General features: G+C 41.8%; 1 protein-coding gene across 5 annotated transcripts in view; it reads left to right on the forward strand.

The window, feature by feature from the left end:
* VBP1 (VHL binding protein 1) overlaps positions 1-24,816 on the forward strand; it is a 67,432-nt gene that overhangs the window by 26,589 nt on the left and 16,027 nt on the right. Inside the window, exons 14-19 of one of the 5 annotated variants that reach the window (XM_072627027.1) lie at positions 3,782-3,901; positions 4,572-4,599; positions 6,582-6,702; positions 10,010-10,066; positions 11,847-11,954; positions 14,011-15,203. In XM_072627027.1, the coding sequence (XP_072483128.1) occupies positions 3,782-3,901; positions 4,572-4,599; positions 6,582-6,702; positions 10,010-10,066; positions 11,847-11,954; positions 14,011-14,016 (440 nt within the window). In that variant the 3' untranslated portion in view covers positions 14,017-15,203. Of the gene's footprint in view, positions 1-3,781; positions 3,902-4,571; positions 4,600-6,581; positions 6,703-10,009; positions 10,067-11,846; positions 11,955-14,010; positions 15,204-19,582; positions 19,735-22,527; positions 22,688-24,816 lie in introns of those variants that run through there. The other 4 variants (XM_072627026.1, XM_072627030.1, XM_072627028.1 and 1 more) reach the window with 4 other exon arrangements.

Genomic DNA, 24,816 nt, shown 5'->3' on the forward strand with positions numbered 1-24,816 from the left:
CTTTCTTCCTCCTCTCCCTTCCTTTCCTCTCCTCTCCTGTCCCTCCCCCTTCCACACGCTTAATGCCAGATTTTGTTCCTCATACCTCTACATATTTGTCATGGACCTTGTTTTTTCACCTTCTCAATGGGTGCAGGTGGGAGAGGGAGAGAATTCAGAGCCTAAAATAAAATTGAATTTAAACAATACTTTCCTTGCACTTCATGTAATGACTGAAAGTGTCATTCTTTGTTGACATTGATACATTCTCTCTGTTTTCTCTTGCATGTTCTTTGAATGGATCACACCTGCCACCTTGCGATGGGTGAGTTTAAGCCAAAGCCTTTCCAGGGTGGCCTCTCCAGTCCACAGGGGAAACCCAGTGACAAAGAGAGGCATCCTGGGGTGCTTGGACGGCATGGGAGGAGGAGGAGAGAGAGGCTGCCAAGCAGCTTTTGGAGGACTTTTCTCAGCTACCCCCACCCCCCACATGGGTTATCTCACCCACCGCTTTGCTGCACTCACAAGTATCATCTGATTACCGAATAGAACAAGTTGCTATTGGATTAGGCATAGGGCCTGGCCTCAGATTAGTCTGCTGCTGTAGTGTTAGATTGGTGCCTTGGGCCAAGAAGGGAATTGTCCAGGCACAGACTCCCAGTCAAGATGAGTCTAACTGGAACCAGAATCATCTTCCTAGGCTTTGACAGCAGCTCCCTAGTCACTGGGACCTGCTGCTTCTCACCTCCTTTTAGATGAAAAGAGTTAGTCTGTACAATCTCAGTGCAGACAGTGAGAAATAATATATTTGTCATCCTTCCTTTAATGAGCCTCAGAGGCCCTCCCTCAGACTGTTCGGGAGCTCATATTCAGTCAATCAATAAACTTTTATCAGACACCTGCTCTGTGCCAGGCACTGTGCTAAAAGCTACGGATACCCAAAGAGGTAAAAGACAGGCCCTGCCCTCAAGAAGCGTATAGTCTCACAGGGGAAAACTAAACATGCTAGCCAGTTCCTCATAGAGCAAGAGTTGGCCCTGCCAGTCAGCCGTAGGTCATATTCCCCTACAGAGCAGGGAATAGGGCTCATGTTCTGTACCCTGGGCTGTGGCCCCTTCTGTGGAGCCCATGCCAACCTGTAACATGTTTGAATGCAGATTTCCTAAAGGCGATGTCTGGGCAAAGCTTTGGCACCTCTCAGGGGCCCGTCATTTTGTTTTCACATGACTTTTATTGCCCAGTATATCTGGCGTGTGATATATGTCCCTTGTAACAAAGAATAAGAAAGAGAGGGAAGAAAAGCTTTTCTGCTAAACTAAGGCACCAATTTAATCTTGACTGTATGTGCAGTGTCCCACACCCATGGTCCCCCTACCTTTTCAGAGAAATAAATGATATTTTTTTCCAGTAAGTTAGCAGAACCAGGGTTTGAACCAAAATCTTTCTTCTGACTCCAAATATAGCATACTTTATTTTTTTTAAATTTAATTAGTTTTATTTGTTTCCCAGATTCTACAATCACTTCCATATATCTTAGATTTTTTTCCCCTCCTCTTCCCTCTTTCCCCCCTCCCTCCCTGAGACAACATGCAATCTTATATAGGTTCTACACATACATGCTTATTAAATACATTTTTACCTTAGTCATGTTGCATAGAAGAATTAAAATGAATGAGAGAAACCATAAAACAAAGCATAACACAAGAGAAAATGGTCTGCTTCATTCTGCGATCCAATTCCATAGTTCTTTCTCTGGATGTGGAAGGCGTTTTGCCTCAAAAGTCCACTGGAAATTTTTTAGGTCCTATAGCATACTTCAAAAAAAAAAGATTTTTAAGTACATATTAAATTTAACAGTAGGAACAAGTCAAAGATTAAAACTTGCATTGGAAGGAGGAATTTTCCCCTCCAGGCATTCCTTAAACCAATGGACTTATAGGTTCCATCCCTATCCCTATGGCTGATAACCTGCTATTCCAGAAGGGGAGACAGTTTTCCGTATGTTTGCTGCTGTTTCAGACTTTAAGAAATGAGATAAGAGAGAGTGTCTGCCCTGCTGGGGCTCCCAGTCTTGTGGGTAATTGAATGTATTGGCCGGGGGCAAGGGTTATCCTGGCATCTGGCATAGTTCTTGGGTTGGGTGGGAATTCAGCAGGTGAAGAGGAAGAAGGAGGGCCTTCTAGGGAGAATGTTGGAGAGGCAAGTGCCAGGGCCATAGTGGCATAGTCTACTTGAGTCCCAGAGTCCATGAAACAGAGTCATAGGAAAATGAGCTGGAATGGGGGTGGAGGTGAGGGCTTTTAAAACTGGACCTGGGAATCTGGGAGTCTTTACTTACCAGGCCCTTTGGAAGTAGACAGCAGACCCCTGCTGCTAGGATACCCTTGCAAAAGACAGACCTTGTTCTGTGTCTTGTGGTGGCAAGGAGTCGAGGCAAGGAGAGAAGGCATTCCAGGTATGGGGGACCCAGCCACTGCAAAGGCCTGGAAGTTAGTATGTTGTATATGTTGCAGTAGCAGTCAGGCCAATCTGATTGGAGCATGGGATGGAAATGGACACTGTGAGGGGGAATACTGTGGAATCAGGGTGGGAATAGAGGCAGGAGCCAGATTGTAAAGAACTTTAAATGCCAAGCAGAGGAGTTTGTTATTTGATCTTGGAGGCAATAGGGAGACACTGATGCTTCCTGAGAAGGAGTGACCTGGTGACATATTTTAAGAATATCACTTTGGAAGCTCTGTGGAGGATGTGTTAGAGAAAGGTCAGATTGGAAGCAGAGAGACAGCAAAGGATGGGAGACAGGTTGTAGAAGCGAAAGCCCCAAGATATGGCACCTTATTGGATATGTGGGATTATGACTCCAGAGCCAGGGTTCCAAAGCCAATGGCTCTTGTATCATCCCAGGGGGATCCTGGGAGGATGGTGGTGCAATGCTCAGCTTGAATGGCAGCCCAGTGTGGACTATAGCACCGGTGATCCATCCTCTGTGGTCTCTGGACATGAGCAGTAAGAAGCAGGGCAGGGTAGAATATGATTCCTCCACTTGCTCACAAGGTATATTTAGAATCTAGCATTTGGGTACAGCAGTTGTCTAGTCCTTGTTGGGAGAGCCATTAATTCATAAGCATGGAGAATGGACGCTAACATGAATACCTCAAGATGTTAAATTGGTTCCCAGTATCCATTGAGACAACATCCAGACCATCATTTAGTAGACTTTTGCAGTCATGGATTGGTTTTTATCTTGCTTATTTATAGACAGTGTGGCTTAGTGGATAGAGTTCTGGACTTAGAATCAGGAAACCGACACTTCAGATCTTACCTTTAATAGCTGTGGGACCCTGGCTGAGCAAGTCATTTTAGCTCCATTTGCCTCAGTTTCTTCACCTGTACAAAGGGGATAATAATAGAAGTTATCTCCCAGAGTTGTTGTGAGGCTCAAATGAGGTCATCCAATAAGAATTATAGAAATGTTAGCTTAAAAAATAAAAAAGCCTTAAGGCAGAAAACAAAAAAATCTTGTCAACTTGCCAACTGGTTAGAAATGGTAGTTCATTAAGCAAGTGAAAACTGCCACATGGGTCTGTTTTTAAGGAGTTTGGAAATCAGATCTGCAAGTCAAGTCTAGTCATCGCCCCAGCGTGCGCTGTGTCCCACTGTCTCCCTGCCCTCCCTTTCCCACTTGCTGAGAAGTTGAGGCTCCCTCCAGCTAGAGCAATGAACTGATTCTGACTCTACTGTCTTAAAACAAACCTGGCCAGGTTTGATTCTGGTTCCTGTCGGCTTTGCAGGTCTGGCTTAGATAATGCCGCAGCCCCATCAGCCTTAGCTGTTCAGGAGAACCAAGAGGCTACACTCAGCCAGCCGAGTGGACCGATCCTTGGGAATGACCTGGACACCTCCCTTGCTAACCTGATGGGAAGTAAGTGCTCAGTTTGGTTGCTTTCTGATAATGATGATAGATTTATATAGGATCTACAAAGTGTCAGGCACTGTGTTACCCACTTTATAAATATCCCATTTGATCCTCACTACAGCTCTGGAAGGAGCATGCTATTAACTCATTTTACAGATGAGGAAACTGAGGTAGGCAGAGGTGTAACCTTGGTGTATATATACATATACACTTAGGTATTTCTATGTCTCTCTCCTCTTCCTCCTCTCTCTCCTTCACTCTCTCTCTCTCTCTCTCTCTCTCTCTCTCTTCCTCTCTCCCTCCATACACATTAAGAATAACTTCAACTAACTTCATTTCCTTTTTTTCTTTAGAAAGTTACTAGACTACTAGATCAGGAAAATGTATATATCATATGTATATGTACATGCATATGTATACATATATACACATATTGGACTGCTAGGTGAGGAAAATTTTATATGTGTGTATACACACGTGTGTGTGTATGTATATGTATATATGAGGTGAAGTGACTTGCCCAGGGTCACACAGCTAAGAACTGTCTGAGGCTGGACTTGAACTTAGATCTTTCTGCCTCCAAGCCTAATGCTCCATGGTCACCCATTGTGGCACCTTCTAGCTGCACTTTAAAGAAAAGTGATATATTTTCTTTTGTTTTGTTTTGTTAAAACAGATCTTGACTTCGGAGCGAGCCCCAAAAAGTAAGTTATTTTTTGAAAAAGGGCAGTTAATAGTTCAGCATTAGAAGAGAGGACAAAGAAAGGAACCTAAAGCTTGTTACGAGTTCAATCCCAGACTCACTTCTTAAAAGTCCTCAACTTGGGAATACAACACTTCCATGAACAGGGGCCCCTGCCCAGGAGCTAAAGGCAGTTGGCATTGTGGGAGGGCTGCTGAGGGTTTCAAACTTATCTCCAATGATGAGTACTTAAATAGCTGAAGACCATTGATTTAGAGCTGAAAGGACCTTGTAGGGAAGACATCAAGTGAGGCCCAGAAAGGGAGCCTGTGGCCTAGCTGGGACTTGAATCCAGTGCCACTACCTCCCAAGCCAGTGTTCTTTCATGGCACTTTTCCTTCTATCCATCCATCCATCCATGCATCCATCCATCCATCCATCCATCCATCCATCCATCCATCCATCCATGCATCCATCCATCCATCCATCTATCCCTCGCCTTCACACCATGGCCCCCAAACAGTGTCATTTCTCAGTAATCTTCTAGGGTTCTTGTGATCATTTGCTATCTTTAGTGTAGCCAAACTCCACTGTAATATTCCTCATTTTTGCTCGGTTGGCCAAGACTGAACAGCCCAGGGTTCTGTGATTTGCCTCTTCTGCTCAACCCAACCCAGCCTCAGCCTGATGGCCCCATCATTGTATGGTGTTCTTTGGTATCCCAGCCCTCCCCCATATATCATCCTTCATCCACATAGTCCCCCCTGCTTTCCCCTGGGCAGCTTCTTGAGCCCCCCATGCAAGATGAAAGGAGAGCCTCTGGAGAGGAAGTCTAGAGGAGGGGGACAGTGTCCTCTCTCCTGAGGTGCGTATACACTGGCATGGCCTACCTAACAGGAGCTTCACAAACATGTGACATTAGGCAAAACCCAAATACAGAGAGCACTTTAGCCTCAGGGATGATGTTGGGGTGGGGGTGAAGGGGATGCTATCCAGGCCATGCCTAGACTGGGCTGAACTGGGGCTCAATTGAGCAGAGTAGCTAAATCATGGAACCCTGGGCTGTGAATGAGTGACAGATATCACAAAGTCTGATGATACTCTGATGGCATAGAGTCTTCTCTTAATGACACTATCACAAAATGATGTCAGTTCAGTGATTCTCCCAGGGTCAGGGTCACATAGCTAGTGAGTGGCTGACATCGCATTTGAACTCAGGTCTTCTAGCTCTAAATCTGTGATCTTAAGTAGAAGACTCTGACCCTAGCAATATTACTGGAAATGACTGCTGTGAAGGCTTGATTGGGTCTTTCTCTCTCTGGGGTCTCCCTCTCTGAAAAAGGAAGGGGGTAATGGTACAAGCTAGCGGGACTGCTGTCATGGCAGGAGGTTACTCCTTTGGAAGTGGATATAGGCAGAATGGCTCCTAGAGACTATCTCTTGGGTTATAGAGGTACTGTATCAGTTCAGTGATGCAAGTACCTAAGTACCAACTCTGGGAAAGGCTCTGTGCTAAGGATTGGGCAACTCCTGGACTTGAGGAACTAATAATATTCTTTTGGTTGGATAGATGACCTATAGACTGGTAAGTAAATAAATGGTAGGGGGATGATGGGAGCCAAAGACAGATCTGGCCTAGGGGTTCCAGGACTCCTTGAGGGAGGAGGGAGAACACTTTCCAACAAGTAGATCAGGGAGGGCTGCCAAAAGGATGGTTCCTGGGCTGAACCTTCTGGGATGAGAATTGTGATGGGCAGAGACCAGGAGGGAGGGCTTCCTCCTACCCCCTTGGACCTCACTTGATTCCTACCTCTCTTTTAGACTTAGTGTCTCTTTTGAATAGTTATTTGTATGTGAATACCCTTTGGCATTTACATTTTGCATCCAGCTCTGGGCCCAGCATGCAACACCTGCTTAATAGCAGTCAGCTTGGATTTTCAGTTCATTTCTTTGTTGTGATGAGGGCCACTATATGAAAAGGTTCACTAATACATCTCATTTTAGATCTGACATACAATGGAGTCAGCCCCCTGAGAAGAAAATGACAGGGGGAATGAACTGGCAGGTGAAGACTAGCACATCAACTACTTGGAGTCCTGCTGCCTTCTCTTCTGTTCCACATATGGTAATAGCTGCTCCTCACACAAGCACTAAGTTTTCTTTTGAGTTGTTTTGTTTTACTTATACCTCCCCCCCACCTAGAAGTGAGAATGGCCTGGGGAAAATTATGTGGGTCATGTAAGACATTTTTTAAACATGCTTTCCTTTTCCATTGATGTTGTAATGATGAGTTTGAGCTTGCATCCATCTCCCATCTTGCTCACAAGGATGACCTAAGAGACTCTGTCAAATGGTAGATGAGACAACATTTGAGTGGTTGCTGCAGAATTGATTGAATGACCGTCCACAAAGAGTAACCATTAATGGGTGGATGGCAGCTTGGAAGGTAGGCTTGCAGCCTCTGCTGTTGGTACTGTGATTTTCACCACTTGTATCAGTAACTTGGCAGATGACACAGCTGAGTGGGATAACTAGTACATTGAATGACAGGATATTGGGTTGTACATTGTATGTAAGAAGATGGAATGCAAACAATCTTATATTTCTACACCAAACTCTGTGTGTGTGTGTGTGTGTGTTTGTGTTTGTGTTTGTGTTTGCAACCCTCCTTTGTCCATCTGATGCCCACTCCTCCATCCTTCCATGTTTCTTTATTCTTCTCATACATTCCAATGATGAGAAATAGCAAACTCTACCCCTTCTTTATCCTTCCTACACTGGTGTATTTCTCCTTTTTCTCTCTTCTTTTTCCCCTCTTCCAACTCTTGGAATAGAACCAATGCACATTGCTCCCAGATCCACTGTTTTTATGATTTAACTCCCTCAAATCCCTCTGAAGACATTAAGGCTCTGAAGACACATTTACTTCTTTTCTCCTTCCATCCCCTCTCCCTCCCCACCCCCAGGACAATGTTAGTGCTACTTTATCATACAGCCCCTTCCAATTGCTCAAATAAATTTACTTTTCTAGATTTCTCTGGACTCTTGTGTTCCTACTCAGTTCTAATCTTTTCATAAGAAATGATTGAAAGTTCTCTGTTCCACTGAAGATCTATTTTTTCCCTATAGGATTATATTCAGTTTTGCAGACAAATTATTCTTGGCTATAAGCCCACATCTTTTGTCTCTCAGAATATTATTGTCCAAGATCTCCTCTCGTTTATAGTGGAACCTGCCAAGTCTTGTGTGATCCTGCCTGTGGCTCCTTGCTGCTTCTTTCTCAATGCTTACAGAATTTTCCTTTGACTTGGGAGCTCTGGATTTGGGCCATATCATTCCTTTTTTGAGGACTTTTCTTTTTGAATCTTTTTTTTCAGGAAAGGATCAGCACTTTGCTCTCTGGTTCTAATAGATCCAGACAGTTTCCATTTATGATTTCTTATAATACGGTGCCCAGGAGTTTTTTTTTTAATCACAGTTTTCAAGAACTCCAAAGATTCTTAAAGGATCTCTCCTTGACCTGTTTTCCTGATATCAGCTTACATGGAATCATTAGTTTTTGATTGGTCTGTTATGGTTTTCAGGAAGTCTGTTACTTGTGTAAAGTTGACTACTTTCTCTTCAAACCTACGTATTCTCCAAAATTTTTATTTTATTTTTAATCTCTTGCTTCATTTTGTCCAGGTATTCATGTAGTCCTTGTGGCAAACACATTTTTTTCTTCTTGGAGTCTGCTCATAGCTATAATAGCCTTATTCTCTCCTTTGGGGGGATTTCTGGATCTATAATCTTTTTTTTTATACTGGTGATTTCTTCTTTTGTTTACTCATCTCTACAACTCTAGGTCCTGAATTGGTGCCTCATGCTAGAGCCAAGCTTCACCATCCCCTTTTATTTGGGTTGCTCAGCTCACCTCTTCGCCCTCTTAGGCCCCATTGGATCTTTTAGGTTCAGAGCATTGGTTCTTCAGGGGTCTTTTTCTGTGGCATCTCAGGACAGAGTGCTAGGGGCCTTGGCTCTCTGGTACGTGGCCTGTCTGGGGCTGAACCACACCACTCCACTTGCTGCTATTGCTTCTACTAACTTCTCAGGACACTGCTGTGGATTCCTACTTAACCCCAGGGCTTTCTTGAGGTTGGAGGGTGGGGGTAGAGCTTCTGCTTTTTCTGCCCTCCTCCCTACTCCTCACATTCCAAGCACATACAGCCTTTGCCCTTTTTTAGGGAGACTTGTTTGCCTTCATTGGGGCTGGTTTTGTCAGCAATTCCTCTTTCTACTGGCTATGGGCTGCTGGATAGTTTTTTGGTTAGTCCCAAGGTGAAAGAAGTCACTTGGAATGGTTTCTCAATGGATTTCTTGATCAATATTCAGTCCGGTACAAAGTTCAGATTTTTTCAGGAGTAGATATATAGGAACTGGGTGGTCTGCCTTTTTTTAGGCAGCCATCTTGGTTCCATGTCTCTGAAATGTTCTTGAGCAAGAGACTGACATGGCTAAATCTTCTTCTCTAATAGAGATAAATGTGCTCTTTTATACTTAAGTGGAAAGAATCCATGTCCAAGTACTAGATGTCCTACAGTGTGGGAAACCAGCTAGAAGCTGGTATGGACAAGAGCTCAGGGCATTAGCAAGATTGTGCACTCAGAATGAGCTAAAGAAGGAGATGCTGGCCTAGTGTCCTGTGCTCACTGTGGACAAGCTAGACAGGGTTCACACAAGGGAATCCAGGATGGAGTCCATGGCAACTGAAGATGCTTAGCCTGGAGGGGAGACTGGGGGAGGGAGAAAACACACTATAGCTGTCTTTCAAGTAGGTGAAGGAGGAATTCAATTTACCCCATTTGGGCTCAGAGGATAGAACTGGGAGTAGTGGAGGTAAGCTTCAGGGACAGATTCTGTTCTGTCCTGTCACTTAGAATGAGTCCAGAGTGTGATGGACAGTAATGACTTCCCTCTCACTAAAAGTCGGTGTAGAGGGGTTATTGTGAAGAAAGTGCTTTAGGCCTAGACAGAATTGAGTCAAGAAGTAAGACCTTGGCAGGATACCCTGAAAGCTGTATCAGCCCTCTAGTCTCTGAAAATCCTAAAGCCTAAACAGACACTATTATTAACCTGAATGTGTAGGTTTTCTTAGAAATGTGATCTCTTAGTATCAGTAAGCACTCATATAGTAGAGAATCAAGAAGGCCTGGGTTTGAGTCCATAATCAGAACCCCTGGAAACTCTCTGAAGTCTAGAAGTTACATGAGGTGCTGGACTGCAGTGGTGAAGATGATTTTTGTACTGGAAGTTCCCTCTACCAATGAATTCACAGTGTTACTCCCCCCCTTCAAAAAAGAAAATTCCAGAATACATTTTTCATTTCCTGCCACCTCATTAGGGCTGATCAAGTGAAGTGTATATAATACAGATGTTTTTTGTTATTATTTCAGGTGCCTGTCCCCATATCCTATCCAATGACCGCACATCAGCTGCCTGTCTATGGCATGGTAAGAATCCCACTAGCCTGAGTGTAAAAGAAGTAGAGCTGAGCCCCTTTATTGGCAGTAATGGGGGTGGAGTGGGGTGGGGGCCATAACAATGCACGATAGAAACTCAAGGAGCCAGGGACATTGTGTTTCCCCACAGTAACCCCTGAATTTTATCGGTGGAGAATAGTGGCTTGGGGAGGCCTCCACAGAGTTTAAGGACTCTGAGATATGAGTAGTATAAACACTCTCATTTACTTTTCCTCTGAATAATCCCTTCCATTTCCTCACTTTATGCCAAAATATGACTACGTACAATCTGTTCATCTTTTTATGTGGAAGGAAAGAGAAGGGTTAGCCCAGCTTGGCTGTTTGTTTTTGTGTTCCCTGCACTCAGCTAGATACTTGGAAAAGTGGGCTTTGTTCAGTGTCAGGGCCTCAGGGGCAAAGAGCAAACCTTGGTCTCTTCCTGTCTCTCAAGGACCACAACTCAACATGGAGAACTCTTTTTTTTTTCATCTTAAGTAATGGGCTAAAGCAGTAAATGGCATTAGCCCGCCAAGAAAACCACCAAACAAAGTAGATGCATGTTGGAGAAAGCCAGCCATGAGAAAAGACCCTCAGGCAGAGCTTCCTGGGGACCTTTGCTTGGGGGTAGTTACTATGTGTAGAAAAGGCATGTACAGATAAGAGAGGATTGACAGGCTCATGGTTCACTTGGCCAACCTAGGGCATCTCTTTTCAAAGGTTTCTGGTCTACTTGGTGTCTTTGTTTCTCCTCACTTGATTTTTCACTCTTGGATGTTTATGGCTTTTTGAGATCTTGCCCTCTGAACTGTGTTGGGGGGACCAAGTGATTGCTTGGTTAGAGGGGCCAAGAGGGAGGAATTCAAGATAGCAACCCAGAAGTTAGTCTGGATACCTGGGAGAGCAGGGAAACTACTGCTTCCTCCAATTTCTCTACCTGATGCTTCGTAGCTAAAGAAGTACTTGCCTCAACAGCCCTGGGAGGTTGGAGTTCAATTTAACCAGTGTTTAGCAAGCTCATTGTGTGATGTGTTGTGTGCCACCCATTGAGGATACAAAAACAGTACTAATGATGACCAGTTTTTTATCTAGCATTTGAAGGTTTGCAAAGTACTTTACAATTATCATCTCATTTGATCCTCACAAATGACCCTGGGATGGAGGTGTTGTTTTCATCCTTATTTTACAGATAGGTAGCGTGAGGCAGATAGTGGCAAAGTGACTTGTCCTGGATTATGCAGCTCGCAAGTGTCTGGGGCCAAATTTGAACATGTCTTGCTAATTACAGGCCCTGTATGCCATCTACCATGCCACCTAGCTGCTTTAGTGGAACTGTCTCTGTCCTAGAGATGATGATTCAAGCATTATTCTCCTGACTTGACTGTTGGGAAAATTTGAGATTCAAAGATGCCTGTAGCTTCTGTGGGAACCAGGATTCAAATTTAGGGGTCTTGCCCAAAAGCCAGAAGTGGCAATTAGGTGGGGCTTGGGTTATTGGTGTATCTCATCTAGATTCTTTTTCTACATAAATTGACCTTCTAAACAATGTGTTTTACCAGCTGGTGATGTCTTCTTTTTCATTGTTCCTCTTTAAATTTAGAAGATGGGCTATTTGGCTTGTATCACATGTCTACCAGTTTGGTATACGTCATGTGGTTTGTAGGAGACATACTGTTGTTTTTCTCAACGCTGTATATTTTTTTGGGAGGACTGTTCAATGCACCTTTCCCCCACTGCTATTTCATGTTTCCTTTTTGTCCTTTCCAACTCACAGGTACAGACTCCACTGGGAGCAGTCCCCTTCGTGGCCCCCCAGCCCTTGATTTATGCACAAGCAGGCTTAAGAACCACCAATCCTTTTGCCCCCATTCCTGGGCCCCAGGTATGTTGGAGGATGGAGGGGGGGGTGTATGAGCCAAGTTTGGGAGGTAAGGAGTTTCACTTTGAGTTGGCCTCCTCTTGTTTCTTCACTGGATATCTCAGTATCCATGGTGAGGGGTCAACACCTTTTGTATGCTTTTGGGTTGCTCTCACATCCCATTCTGCTCTCTTCATTAGTTGGCTTCATTAATCCTTCAATTCCAGTCAGCCATTGTGTAGAGCTGACCTGCTGTCATCATATCGGGGGGTTTCAGGTGGGCATTTCTTTTCCTCCCTCCCACCTCCCCCTTCCCAGTGCAATGGAAAGAAGGGCAGAATATTGTATCATATAAACATAGTCAGGCAATACAAATCTTCACCTTGGCCACATCCCAAAATGACTGTCCCTGTCTGCTCTCTGCACTCTTCACCTCTTTGGGAGAAGATGGGCAACATATTTCATCATTAGTCCTCCGGAGTCATGCCAAGTCACTTCCTAAGTCCTTAAAAATCCTGACAGTGTTGTCAGTATTCTAGAAGTTACTGTTTTGCTTCTGATCATTTACCTTTGCATCGGTCTGGAATTGTGGTCAGTCTCCTTATGTTAATCAGAGTCCCTAAGTCTTTCAAGATTGATTACCTCTACCATATGATTGTTATTGTATCAATTGTTCTACTGGTTCTGCCCACTTTCTTTTGCATCAATTCACACACATCTTCCCAAGCTTTTCTGAAACCATCCCTTTCATTATGTCTTTTAATGCAGTAGTATTCCATCACAGTCATGTACCACAACTTGTCCAGCCATTCCTTAATTGATGGCCATCCCCTCAATTTCCAGTTCATCACCACAACAGAAAGAGCTGCCATAAATATTTTTTGATAGAAATGGATCCTTTTCAAAAAAGTTTCCTTGGAGTATAAACCTGGAAGTGGTATCACTAAGTCAAAGAGCATTCACAGTTTAATAATTTGGGGATCAGAGTTACAAATTACCTTCTAAAATGGCTGGACCAGTTCATAGCTCCACCAGCAGTTCATCAACATGCCTGTTTCCCACAGTCCCTCCAACATTTATCATTTTCTCATTTTCATCATCTTTGCTAATCTGATTGCTATGATGTAGGCTTTGCATTTGTCTCATTATTAGTGAGTTGGAACATGTTTTCATATGGCTCTAGAGATAGCAAATGTTGTCAGGTAGTGAGGCCTCTCCTCCCCTCTCCCCTTCTTCCCCTCCCCCAAAGGAACCAGGGTTTTGGGTTTATTTTATGTTCTGCACCTAATCTGTTCTACCATTCAATATCTCTTTCTTATCACTTGTAGTTTAGGATCTAGTTCTGCTAAATTCCCTTCCCATTTTTTTTTTGCATTATTCCATTTGACATTCTTGACGTGTTTTGTCCCTCCAGATGTATTTTGTTATTACTTGGTTGCCAAACTCAAATAGAAACAGGGGCCACTAATCCATCCATAAGGATTCCTGGTTTCAAAATGTGATGTTCCCTAGATTTTATTGTATTTTTATTTTCTTTGTGAAATATTTCCCAGTTACAATTTAATCTGATTTCATTGGGGCTGCATGTTTGACGCCTCTGTCAAGTAATTCTTTGGTTGTTATGGCATGAAATAAATTTATTTAGGGAATCTTGTCATTTTGCTGCCTGAGCCTAAGTTGGCCCTCACCTTCACTCGTTGGTCATTCCCTCCTATGCTTCTTGCAATGGTGGTAAACATCCATCATCCTCCTGGCAGTCCTCATCCTGTCTATTTTTCCTTGTTGACATAGATATTGAGCTGTACCATTCTCTTTTTCCCTAACCACATTGAGATTTCCCTTGTAATAAAGAAAAACAATTTAAAAACCAATAGATAGGGCAGCCATGAATGATGGGGAATGACGAGGACTCATAGTCCTCCAGCTAAAGGCTCTTTTCTCCAGGACTGATGATTGTTTATCATAATTACCTTGCTGGCTGATTCTTGGCTCTCTGTGACCTCGAATGTCTAAATAATAAAAAAATACTTATCAAATACCTTTTATGTTTCTGAATTAATGGATATTCCTGGGCGATAAGAAATGAAGAAAGAGATGGATTCCGAAAAACCTTGGAAGATGTGTGAATTGAACCAGAATAAAGTGAGCAGAATCCCAAGAACCACGGATCCAAAGACAATGACATCATAAAGAAAACCAATTCTGATCAAAGCATGACCAAGCCCATCTCCAGAGGAACCAGGGTGAAGCATGTTGGACTTGGGCAGAGTGAGATGTGCATTTTGTGACATGGCCAGTTGGGGAATTTGTTTGCTTGAGTCTTCAGATTTGGGACTAGGGGAGGGGGACATTGAGGGGGGATGGGAGGGCTAATGATATTGAAGAACAAAGGAAAGGGCCTTAACGAAATGCAGAGAAGAGAATGAACAGAAATAAAGAAGAAGTCTAGAGGGCAACACAGACAAGCAGTTCAACTTTGTACCCATTATGTTGAACTGATTATATACTTAAAAAAAATCAAACCAGTTGATCAGATTAAAAAAAAAACACAACAGCAGCAGCAGCAACCAAAACCTCCATTGCCCCCTCCCCTCCACTATGAAGCATCCTTCCATCAGAGATGACCTGCCTCCCAACTTTTGGCTGACTTCACAGAACATTTTGTCCCATACTCACTTTTTTTTTTCATGATTTCTCTTGCCTTTTGTTTTTCTAGATGAAACTTTAAATTATTTTTCCTTATTCTGTTAAATAGCCCTTTGGTAGTTGAATTAGCATGCCGCTGAATCTGTAAAGCAATTTAGGTAGTGTTATCACTTTATTATGTTAGCATGGCCCAACTCTGATTAATTAATACTTTCTAGTTATTTGTATTTATTTCTGAAAAGAATGTTTTGTAGTTGTATTAATATAATTCTTTCGTATGTGTTAGAAAAGTGACTCCCATATATTTTATACAACGTAGAGGTATTCTGAGTGGAATTTTATTTTTCTAGCTCTTCCCGCTGGGCTCTCTTGGTAATATACAGAAAGGTTGATGATTTTTGTGGCTTTACTTCATATCTTGTTACTTTTACTGAAATTATTGTTTCAATTAATTTTTTAGTTAATGCTTTAGGGTTTTTGAAATCATATCATCTGCAAAATTTGTTTCCTCTTTGCCTATGCTTATCCTCAATTTCTTTCTCTTGTCTTATTGCTAGAGCTAGCATTTCTAGAACGATATCAAATCATTAAACTATTGCAAATAATATGGTGCTTTCCCCCTCCCAGAGAGCCATCCAACAGAATGTTTTAAAAGGAAAAAAAAGAGGATGAAGGTAATTGAATCAGCAAAGGGTAATTTATAATACAATGAAAAAATCTGACAACAGTGTGATGTTCTGTAAAGGAGTAGAGGGGGCATCTTTGGGAATGAGCCTATTCTTTGTAATTTGCCAGCATTCACTTTTGATTGTTCTGTGGATTTTTCTTTCCATTGACATTGTTGCAGTCATTGTGTAGCTTGTTTTCTTGGTTCTGCTGACTTCCCTCTGCCTCAGTTCGTATAGATCTTTCCATGCTTCTCTGTATGCATCACATACGTCATTTCTTACAGCACAGTTGTATTCCATTACATTCATGGACCACAGTGTAGTGAACCATTCCCCAGTCAATGGGCATCTGCTTTGTTTTCAATTCATTGTTATCACAAAAAGTGCTGCTCTAACTTTGTGGGTGTATATAAGAACTTTTTTTTTTCAGTGGCCTCCTTGGTGGATGCCTTGTAATTGAATCTCTGGGTCAAAGGGTACGGGCATTTTTGCCATTTTATTTGCACAATTCCAAATTGCTTTCCAAAATGGTGGTACCACTTCACATCTCCACCAACAATATGTGAGTGTACCTGTATTTCCACCACCCCTCCCACTTGAACTGTTGCCATCTTTTGGCATATCAGTCATTTTGCTGGCTGTGAGGGAAAACCTTTGAGTGGTTGGTATTTACATTGTTCTTCTTTTTAGTGATTTGGAACAACACACACACATATATAATACACATAACATATACTCGTGTGTGTATATATTATATATGTATATATGTGTATGTAGATACATATGCCAAGAAAAGCCTGAATGGGGTCACAGAGTCAAACATGCCTGAAAAATGACTGAACAACCTATATACATACATATAATACACATAACTTGTACTCATATGTGTGTGTGTGTGTTAGTTGTCTATTATCTTGGATAGCAAACCCTTATCTGACAAATTTGATATAAACTTTTTCTCCTTTGGCTCCTTCTCTCCCTATCCTAGATGCATTCATTTTGTTTGTTTAGAAGTTTTTCAATCTCATAAATCAAAATTATCTTTATTCTTTTGTATTGCCTTTCTCCTTTTTTGGCATCCCAATCTATGTCTTGTCAATGGTTGTAGAAGGCATATGGTCTGCTTCTCTTCATTTTCATTGCGACAACATCCTTGAGTGTTCAGGTTACATACTCAAAGTGAATATGGTATTTCCTCTAAGGTTGGTCTAAGGCTCATTTCAGTCAGCCTGCTTTGCAGTTTTCCCAGTAGCTCTTAGCTGACAGGGAGTTCTTTCTGAAGTAATTTCTTTCCAGGCTTATCTGATTTTCACTTGTCTATCTAGTCTTTGATTACTGCTGATTCATAATATAGTTGAAAGTCTGGAAATGCCATTCCCTCCTCATTTTTACCTTTTGCTCCATTATTTTCCTTAATATTCCAGATATTTTGATTTCCAGAGGAATCTTCTTATTTTCCAGAGTTTTATAAAGTCTCCCTTTGATAATTTGTTTGGCATAGCATTTAAACTGTCAATTGACTTAGCAATCCATTTATGTTTTTTCTTCAGATAAAAGGTTATTGTATTTTGTCAAAAGCTTCTATTAATAGCATCATGATTTGTATTGTTTTTATTATCAATATGATCTGGTTATAGTTTTCCTAATATTGAAGCAATCCTACATTTTTGGTATAAATACAATGTGGTTATAACGTATAATCTTTTTAATATGTTGTAGCCTCTTTGCTAATATTTTATTCCATATTTTTATATTGCTACTCATTGGAGATAATGGTCTATAGGTTTCTTTCCCGACTGGGTTAGATATGAGGACCATATATATATCATAGAAAGAGTTTAGAAGGATGCCATTTTTCCTACTTTGGCAAACAGATGACTAATATTAGAATCAATATTTCATGGAATGCTTTATAGAATTTGTTTGTAAATTCATTTTTCCCATTTCAGTTTGCTTAGGTTTTCTTTTCTGGGATTGAGTTATTTAAATTCACTATTTTTGTTCATCCAGTCTAGATGGTTTATATTTTTGTAAATATTCATCTGTTTCACTTGTTATCAATTTTATTGGCATGTAATTGAGCAAAATAGTTTTTAATAATTTATTTTATGTATTCTACTCAACTGACTTGACCTTTCAGTGCTCTAGGCACTAAGATGAGAAGATGCCTTTCTGCATTGGCAGAGGGAGTTTCCTCATCTTGAGATTACCCATGTTAAAAAAAACAAAAAACAAAACTATAGGTTCAGTCCCTGTTTCTATCCCTAGTTTTTTAAGTTGTGTGCCCAATTCACTCATCTGTTCTTTCTCTCTTTGATCAGAATCAGTGTTAGTGATATAAATTTTCCCCTTAGGGTTACTTTGTCTCCCTCACAAAAGGTTGGTTATATTGTCTAATTGTTGTCATTTTCTTTGATTGTTATGTATTGTTTCAGTGATTTGTTCTTTGATCTACCAGTTCTTTAGGATTAAATTATTAGTCTCCATTTTGTCTTTCAAATGCCCTTGACTGATTATAGTTTTTATTGCACTGTGGTCAGTAAAAGATGTCTATTATTTCTGTTTGTCTGCATTCTTAAGAGATTTTTATGCCATAGATACAGCTGGTTTTTATATAGGTGTCATACATAGTGGAGAAATATGTACGTTTCTTTATGTTCCCATTTAGCAGTCACCAGAAGTTTATCATATCTAAGTATTCAGTTCCTTGACTTCTTTCTATTTATTGTTTTTTTTAAAAAAGATCTCGTGGTTGGGTTTTTTTTGGTCTGAAAGGGGTATATTGAAGTTTCCAATGATCTACTTGCTATCTATTTCTTCCTGTAATTTGATTAATTTTCCCTTTAAGTATTTTGATGCTATACCATTTGGTACATATATATATATATATATATATATATATATATATATATATATATATATATATATATATATATATATATATATATATATATATATATATATATTAGGTATTGATGTATTTTAATATCTATGGTGCCTTTAAGCATAATGTAGTTTCCCTGCTTAGCTTGTTTAACCATGTCTATTTTTCCTGTTGCTTTGTCTAAGATCATGATTGCTGCTCCTCCATTTTTAAAATTTGCCTGAGGTATAATAAATTCTGCTCCAGCCCCTCATTTTAATTCTGTGTGAATCTTTTTGTTTCAAGTGTGTTTCTTGTAAACAACACATTCTGCTTTCTAATCCCCTCTGCTACCCTCCTCCATCCTATGGGAGAACTCATCCTATTCATGTTTAGTTATGATTATTAATTCTTTATTTCTTTCCATCATCTCCTCTTTAATTGTTCCTCTCTCTTATTCCCCCATTTGTAAAGAAGACAGTGGTGAAAGAAAGGGTTCAATACTAGTCATCTCTAATTGAAAGTGATCTGCTCCCTTTCCTTTGTTTTTCCTCTTTCCTGCACCTACCTGGACCTTTTCATTGGTTTTTGCACTTTCTTTCCATTTCATTCTTTCTATGAGAAGTCCTCCCAAAGTGAACTATTTAAGGTTCCCTCAGCAGAGACATGCCTAGCTTTGGGGAAAGTCCCTACCTCTCAGGTTGTGAGGATCCAATGAGGTAAAGTAAATACTTATCCCCTCCCTCTCTTCCCATTTTACAGATAAGAAAACTAATGAGGGAGGTTAAATCACTTGCCCCGGGTCACACAGCTAGTAATTATCTGACACAGAATTTGATCTTAGATCTTCCCGATGCTGCGCCCAGTACTACATGCACTCAATTGTCTGGGTTAAGCTGTTTTCTTTTTTGCTCAGTAACAATTATCAGCACAATTTACTCAAGTGTGATGTCCATAGTGATGTAAAGAATCATATTCATAGATTTGGAACTGGAAGGGCTCTTTTGAGATCATCTAGTCAGACTTCTTGTTTTACAGATGAGGAAATTAAGGTCCCAAGAGGGGAAATGGCCTTGTCTTATTTAAGGTCACATTGTCATTGTAAGTAACTGAGCCCAGCCAGGAACCCAGGTCTTTTCAGTCTACATACATCTTCTACCTGATCTTTTTTATCTCCTCTGGTGTTAAAGGCTGTTGAGACCTGAGGAGCTGACAAACAGCAGATATTTGGAGTTTATGAAAAAAAAATGGTAATGATTGGTTAACTTTGAATCAGAAGAAATGACTCAAAATGATTGACTTTTTGTATCTGTTTCTTTCCCCTCCTGGCTCTTTCCTTCTCCTCCTTCATCTCCTGCTGTTGCTCCCTCTCCTTCTTCCTCTTCTCTCCTTCTCTCTCCCTCCCTCTGTCCCCGCCCCCCTCATTCTCCATCTCTCTCCCCATCTTTATCTGTTCTCCTCTCCCTTTCTCACAGAGCCATTTCATGTAGAGCTCCAAGGGCAGGAGATGTGCTAACAGCTCACCACTGGCAGAAAGAAGAGGAGACTGAACAATCGCCATTTGAATAGCATAGATTTAGAACCAGGGCACTATCTTCCAGTATAATAAAAAGTGACTAATTTTGAATACTGGTGCTTTTGAGACTCTTATTATGTGAAATTCAGTTTTTTAACTTGAAAAACCTTTCAATAGCAAGTAAAAGCTTTTAGGTTAAAATAGTCTTCAAGCTGGAGGGGGAGGGAGGAAGGGGGACAAGCAAGGGGAATAGGAGAAAAGGAAAATGGCCATTATCATTGGCAAGTGGGCCAGCCAGAGAGGGAAAATAGAATATTGCATCTGCTTTCCACTGCTCCCAGGTTTCTCCATGTACACTGATTGACCACAACTTCCTGAAGTAGAAACATGGTCATGAAGAGTTCCTTTCCAACATTTAAGGACCTGCAGAACCTGTTTTCTTAGGACATTCCTTTACAGCAAACCCTCAAGGTGATCCGGATTCTTTTGTTCTACAATTTTATTATGCCATATATATTCAATTCTGGACTTGGGGCCAGGGCCTTTGTTAGAGATTTCCCCCTGTTTATTTGTTGCAGTAGGTTTGGCTGATTTGGACAGTTGGGTAGTTTTTAAAATACAGCATGAATGAGCTTCAAATGGGGAAATTTGGGTTTCCATGCCATCCAGCCTTAAAATATTTTGCATGCCACATTAAAGTAAAAACTTATTTTTAAAAAATTAAGTCTGTAAATATAATCTTTGAAATACATCTTTGTAATGTAACAGTTATAAAAATAGTCTATTAAGGAATTCACACACATTTTACACTGGACAGCAACTTTAAATAAGAGTTTACTAAATGTCAATACCACTATCTAGCCAGTTTTACATATAAATAAAATGGCTTAGAAAGTTGGATGAAATTTAATATTAATTAAAATGGCTAATTATAATATGGGCTACTTAGATAATAAAAAGCTTAACTGCATTAAACAACTTTGTGTGCAGATTGTCTCATTTTTAAAACTTGCTTTTGGACTGCTAGGGAACAACAAAATGAAAATATTTCCGTTTGATTAACAGATGAGCGTTAAGCCTGTAACTGTATCCCCAGTTTTTCATTATTCACACCCTATAATTTGGCAGAGAAGACACTGGCATTATTGTGTCTTTTGTCCACTTTTAAGTGTTTTGACACTTTTCTCACCAAAGTTACTTGTAAGTATGTTCATTTTTGGCCAGGAATGAAATGCCAACATCCAGAAGTACATGTCCAAATTTAAGCGTTTAAAAATCATTTTTATTGTTATGTGAATTTGCAATTTCTAACCACTTACTTGTAAAACTAAAATGGAATGAGGCCAAGTATTTGATCAGTCCTTCACTGGCACCATACTTTTTCTAAAACGTTATACAGATGCTTACCTTGCAGTTTTAAGACCTACTAAAGTATGGGCTCAACCTATCTTCACTTTTATGAGAAATTGTCACACTCCTCATACTGATCCAGGCAGACTGGCCTCCCAGGTGACCTCCACCCCACCAGTCACCTTGGCCTTTGTATAGGCTTTCCTTCTTTCCTCTACCTCAAGGTATCACTAGCATCTTTCCAAGTTCAACTCAAATGCTCACTCCCAATTATTTATTTGTGTTCCTGTTGTCCTCCCCTCCCCCTATTAAAGCTCCTTGAGGTAGGAATTTCATTTTTACCTTTGTAAGTCCAGTGCCTGATACACAGTTATTGAATTGTTGTTCAGTCATATCCCTCTCTCTGTGATCCCATTTGGTGTTCTCTTGGCAGAGATACCGGAGTGGTTTGCCATTTCCTTCTCCTGCTTTTTTTTACAGATGAGGAAACTGAGGCAGTGTTAAGTGACTTTCCCAGGATCACACAACTAGTCAGTGTCTGAGGCAGGATTTGAACTCAGGTTTCCCTGACTTCAGGTCCAGTGCTCTATCAGTGGTGCCATTTTGCTAACTCGATGGGGCTTCGGTAATGCTTACTGAATGTTGAATTCAACTGTTTTACCCAAGACAAACCTCTTAGCCCCCCCCTCCCCCTTAGCCTCAGTTTCTTCATCTGTCAAATTGTGAATAATGATATTTGTAACCCACTCAACCCCTCACGGGATTGTGGGGTTCAGTTGACATGTGTGAAAAATACTTGGCAAGCAGAAATCTGTGAGCAATGAATTATTTGATGCTACTCAAAAATTATTATTCAATTCGTTTATTCCAGGAAACTTTAAAGCCACTGCATTGGCATCCCTTCTGTTCGAATGTGGATGTGCCCCCAAATGAGTAAGAGTGGGCCATGACAGGGACTGTTTGTCCAAGAGGAGGCTTAGCAGACTGTATGTCATGGGGAACTGAGGAGTCTGTTATGGGTCCACGGATCCCAGCTGGAGACCCCAAGGCCAGGGATGGCGGAGGAGGATGTCCACCAACCACGTAAGAAAAGGCCCTATGGGCCTTTTTCTTCCTCCGCCCCGAAGCATTCTGCGACGGGGGAGGGGCTTGGGAATAGTCCCGAGTTCGTTGGAATACAGAGGGATGAGCAGATCTGCACCCACTGGGCGACAGTTCGGGATTTTCCCGCGGGGCCATATTGGGGATCTGGGAATGCCTAGGAAGCATTTGGAAGATGCTTCCAGGTTTTAGTCCCGGGCCATTTCGAGGATTCAGAGGATCCGAATTAGGCCGGAACTCGCGACCCCAGGACCTGCTACGTCACAGGAGGCTTTTGTCTTTTCGTTCCTTTCACTTTCAGGCCTCCCCGCTGTGTCCTGCCTCCTCCCCCTCCACGTGACTGCCAAGCGGCCAATCAAAGACCAGACTCTAAGAGCCGGCCCAATGGGAGCCGCCTCCATCATTGATGTGTGATCTGAGGGCCGCCTGTGATTGGAGCAGATCGCGCGGGTCTCCCGGAAATAGCAGCGAACTTCCGCTAGCGCCGGAAGGAAGCGGGGCTCGTCCATTTCCTTCCAAGATGGCGGCCACGAAGGAGCTCGCGAGTTCCGGAGGTTCAGCAGAGGGCAGCGGGCGCCGCACGCACCTGGGTATCCCCGAGGCTGTGTTCGTGGTAAGGGGGACCGCGGGCAGCTAGTCCGCCGTGGGCGGGCAGGGCGCGAACCAGGTCTGGGGGCGCTGCTGGGCAAGGTGGGGGAGGGGAGGGAGTAGGCCTCCTTCCGTTTCCTTATTCCCCCTCTTCCCCCTCCCCCTCTTCCCTTTCCCCATCCTCCTCAATTTAGTAAACATTTATTAAACGCCCCCCTCCCCCCATCCCTCTCATCTGCCCCGCTTGCAGCTGGTTTTTCTCTGCCCTTCTCCCCCTCTCTGCCTTCTCTCCCCTCCCCCTCCTTCTGATCCTTTAGGCTTAGGCCTGGACCAGCCATCCCTCCCACCCCCCCAACTTCTTTCCCGAATAGAAATTGGCCTGCAGTTTATCCTTCTAATTCAATCTACGAAGGAGAATCCTGAAGCCACGCCCCCACCACGCACAATTTCTTTGGTTGATTGCAGATCAGTCTAAAAAGGAATTTTATGAGCAGCATGTTTTGGCCTAGAGCAGGGTTTGGCAGGGTCTGTTGAAGCCTATTGCCTCCCCCTCCCCCCTCGTAAAGTTTGAAATGCATAAAATAAAATATATGGGGTTGCAAAGGAAACCAATGATATTGACTTACAGTGATCAAAATACTGGGGAGGAAAGTGGTGTTGGTTTTGTTTTCGAATTAGCTTAAGACCCTTGTGTATTAGACCAAAAATCATTTAGATTGATCATTTCCACATGGGCTCCGGGCAGTTCAGAAGGAAAAAAAGGCATCATTACTAATACTAGACTAAGCCAGGGTCCACACCAATAAGCCTATCCAGTTAGTATATGAGGATTATCTGTCACATAAAACAAAGTCCTGACTCTGATTGTGAAAGCTGTCATCCCTCTTCTAATGGAAGCAGGAAGGCTTAGGGTTTTGTCTATGAAAATGAATGGGAAGGATACTGCTGAAGATATTTCAAGTCCTCTTCCTCTGCCACCGTTCCCCCCAAGGTGTGATTCCTGAGATGACTGCCCAGAACACTGGGTTCTGCTCCCACTGTGATTTCTCTTTGTCCCCTCAGGTTATAGTTAACTGATGCTATTCAAGTATGAGCTGGGACTATTACTATTTTAAGAGCTGTTTGACTACCAAGACACTCCTTTTCAGTGAGTTGGCTGCATTTCTAACCTCCTTCCTTACTCTCCTAAACATTATTTTTTCCTGTCCAGTAATCTACAGTTCATACATGGTTTATTCCTGCTTTTGTCTCCACTTGGACTTGAAGGCCTTGGCCTTGACCTTCCTAATCATCACAGTCCCCCTTCTTCAAAATTCTCGTCTCCAGGTTACTGTTTGTTTCTTCATCTAAGCTTACTCATTCCTTTATTGTGTCCCACCTCCATCTCATGCCCAGTGCTTTGTTTGTACCTGTGTCAGATCCTTAAGCATTTTATTACTTCACTAGTCTCTTCTATGTCCCAGCGTGCCTATTAATGTATTTGTCTAGAAATCGTAAAAGGCCCTCAAAAAATAAAAAGGGCTGGGCCGATCTTTTTTTTTTTTAACTTAAACATTGCCACCCGAGTACGTACACACACACACATACACACACACACACACACACACACACACACACACACACACACACACACGTACTTTTTCCAGAATTTCCAAACATGGTAAGCACCAAGTTAGATTTTTTTTTCTGTTCCTCAACTATCCTCAGATGTATAAAAGAAACTTAATGTAATCAAAACAAAAAACTGGTTTCTTTCCATGGCTTCACATTTCCTGAAATTTTCCCTTTTAGGGATCTATCATCTATTGCAATTTCCTCATTTTATGAATGAGAAAATTTGGTGACTTCATCAGCTTCCAGGGGTTTAATTCGCATCTCTATTCAGATGGAGCCTTAGGCTATCTCCTGAGCTAGGGGCACACATTTCCAACTGTCTTGTAATGATTTCAAACTGAAGGTCCTATAGGTATTTCAGATTCAGAATGTCCAAAGTAGAACTCATTATCTTTTTCCCAAAACCTTTTCTGAACTTCCTTCTTTCTGTTGAGGGCCCCCATTTTTTTTGATGTCTGTATTATGCTGGACTCCACCCTCTTCCCAAACCACATATGTGCCCATTTTGGCCCTTGTACCCCCACTTTTCTCAGATCTCTT

Source organism: Notamacropus eugenii, chromosome X, assembly GCF_028372415.1.
Source record: "Notamacropus eugenii isolate mMacEug1 chromosome X, mMacEug1.pri_v2, whole genome shotgun sequence".
Taxonomy (NCBI): Eukaryota; Metazoa; Chordata; class Mammalia; order Diprotodontia; family Macropodidae; genus Notamacropus; species Notamacropus eugenii.